We start from the raw sequence: 1,314 nt of genomic DNA, 5'->3' as shown, positions 1-1,314 counted from the left end.
AAAATTTCTAAAGGAATCCAACTGTAGTTTTATAAAACTTTAGCCAGAGATTGTCATCTTCCACTGCCTGCCTTTGATTTTAGAACAAAAAGCTTAGTTTCCTCCAAAGTCTGATCCTAAATATGTCTATTCGGTTTTGTAGTGATCAGAGATGGGGTCAGCCTGGACGCTCTGACCAAACCTACTGCTGTCAAAGATGCATCTGTGTTGTTTTATTTATCGTCTGTGAATAATGTTTTTTTCTTTCTTCTCCACAGGCTCCAATCAGCCACCACGCTTCCTGAACTACTTTTTTTCAACATACCTCCTCATATATGAAGACATGCCCATTGGTGAGTCAGTCAAGTGTAAACACGTTGCATTAGAAGTGTGAATGAGGTCTAAAAAAGTGCAGCTTTTTCTGCGGCATATAGAAGGAAAAAAAGCAACAGCAGATGTTATGAAAAAACTGAGAGGGTTTATTCATTTTGTGCATTTATTTATAGTAATTAGGGAATCTAGAGTTTAAACATCTGACAGGAAATGAGAGAAATTCACATTTTAAAGTAAAATCTAAATGCCATACTTGAATTCTTTGAGTCTATAACATCCAACATCTTCTGTTTTTTGTGGTTTCTCTAAAAATTAATGACAAGGTTATGTTCAAATTCTCGTAGAGCTGTTGTTCTTACACTTACTGTATATTTTTTGGTTGCAGTGATTGGCAGGACAATTTTAAGATGTCTGTTTTATTATCTTCTCTTAGAGGCTTAGAATTAAAATCCTCTTTATGGGATTGATTTTCTGAAGGTTTCATCACATGAACTTTACTCTCCTCCAGTCTGTCAACACTCCATGTGTGAGTCCTGGATTATTCTCTTATTCTGGCGTCCTAGGGATTGTTTACCATGAGGGGGGAACATGTTCCAGCCTTTCCTCTCTCCTTCCAAGTTTTGTCCTCTGCAGCATTTTTCATACATTTATCATCATACTTAAGTAGAAATTTCTGCTGTAAACTGGGATGAATTATGAAGGAATGAATATAAAAAAGTTGGAAAAAATTGCTTAGTGTGATTGCAAATGTATAAAAGAAATATGTTTTTTTGAAAAGATAGTTCAATAAATCAAAACTAATGTAAGAACGAATAAATTCTGATAATAGTTCCTATTTTAAGGAAAAATCCTGTCACCAAGGAATAACCAATGGGTCATTATTTATACCTAAAAGTTTGCAGTGATTTATTGAATTTAGCATTAATAAGTAAAAACATAAAAACTATATTTTTCGTCACAATCACTGAGTCTGGGAGCGGCCATTTTTGCCCAAATATAGTA

At 34.2% G+C, this 1,314-nt stretch overlaps 1 protein-coding gene across 1 annotated transcript in view; it reads left to right on the top strand.

Annotated features, from left to right (window-relative positions):
* LOC107101961 (cadherin-23-like) overlaps positions 1 to 1,314 on the top strand; it is a gene marked incomplete at its 3' end in the record, with an annotated part of 164,952 nt that overhangs the window by 36,306 nt on the left and 127,332 nt on the right. Inside the window, exon 3 of the mRNA XM_015401062.1 lies at positions 258 to 332. Coding sequence (XP_015256548.1) covers positions 258 to 332 — 75 coding nt within the window. The remainder of the gene's footprint in view (positions 1 to 257; positions 333 to 1,314) is intronic.

This window comes from Cyprinodon variegatus, unplaced genomic scaffold (assembly GCF_000732505.1).
Source record: "Cyprinodon variegatus isolate N-32 unplaced genomic scaffold, C_variegatus-1.0 Scaffold1178, whole genome shotgun sequence".
NCBI lineage: Eukaryota > Metazoa > Chordata > Actinopteri > Cyprinodontiformes > Cyprinodontidae > Cyprinodon > Cyprinodon variegatus.
The sequence above is the reverse complement of the archived record's forward strand: the minus strand, read 5'-3'. Positions and strand labels throughout refer to the sequence as shown.